This window comes from Crocuta crocuta, unplaced genomic scaffold (assembly GCF_008692635.1).
Source record: "Crocuta crocuta isolate KB4526 unplaced genomic scaffold, BGI_CrCroc_1.0 scaffold133, whole genome shotgun sequence".
Classification (NCBI taxonomy): domain Eukaryota; kingdom Metazoa; phylum Chordata; class Mammalia; order Carnivora; family Hyaenidae; genus Crocuta; species Crocuta crocuta.
Window position 1 is genome coordinate 3,416,114 of NW_027529438.1, and position 215 is coordinate 3,416,328.

Here is a 215-nt window from a genome sequence, read left to right on the forward strand (position 1 = left end):
CGGACGCGCCCCCGCCCGGCCAGCGGCCCCTCCCCCCAACCCCGGGACCCCCTCACCTTGGCCTCGAAGCAGATGCCGTGCTGGAAGGCGTCTTCGTTGTGCAAGGGGATCCGCAGGTCGTGCCCGTCGTCCACAAGGTTGTACTTGGTTTTGCTGGGCATGGTGACCCGCGGCGGACCGGCTCCTCCGGGGGCGGCAGCGGGCAGGGGGCGGCC

At 73.0% G+C, this 215-nt stretch overlaps 1 protein-coding gene across 1 annotated transcript in view; it reads right to left on the reverse strand.

The window, feature by feature from the left end:
* The window catches only part of NOS1AP (nitric oxide synthase 1 adaptor protein), a 282,470-nt gene extending 282,263 nt beyond the window's left edge, over positions 1 to 207 (reverse strand). The window contains exon 1 of the mRNA XM_077760010.1: positions 57 to 207. Within this exon, the coding sequence (XP_077616136.1) occupies positions 57 to 161 (105 nt within the window). The 5' untranslated portion in view covers positions 162 to 207. The remainder of the gene's footprint in view (positions 1 to 56) is intronic.
* Between the last annotated feature and the right edge of the window lie 8 nt (positions 208 to 215).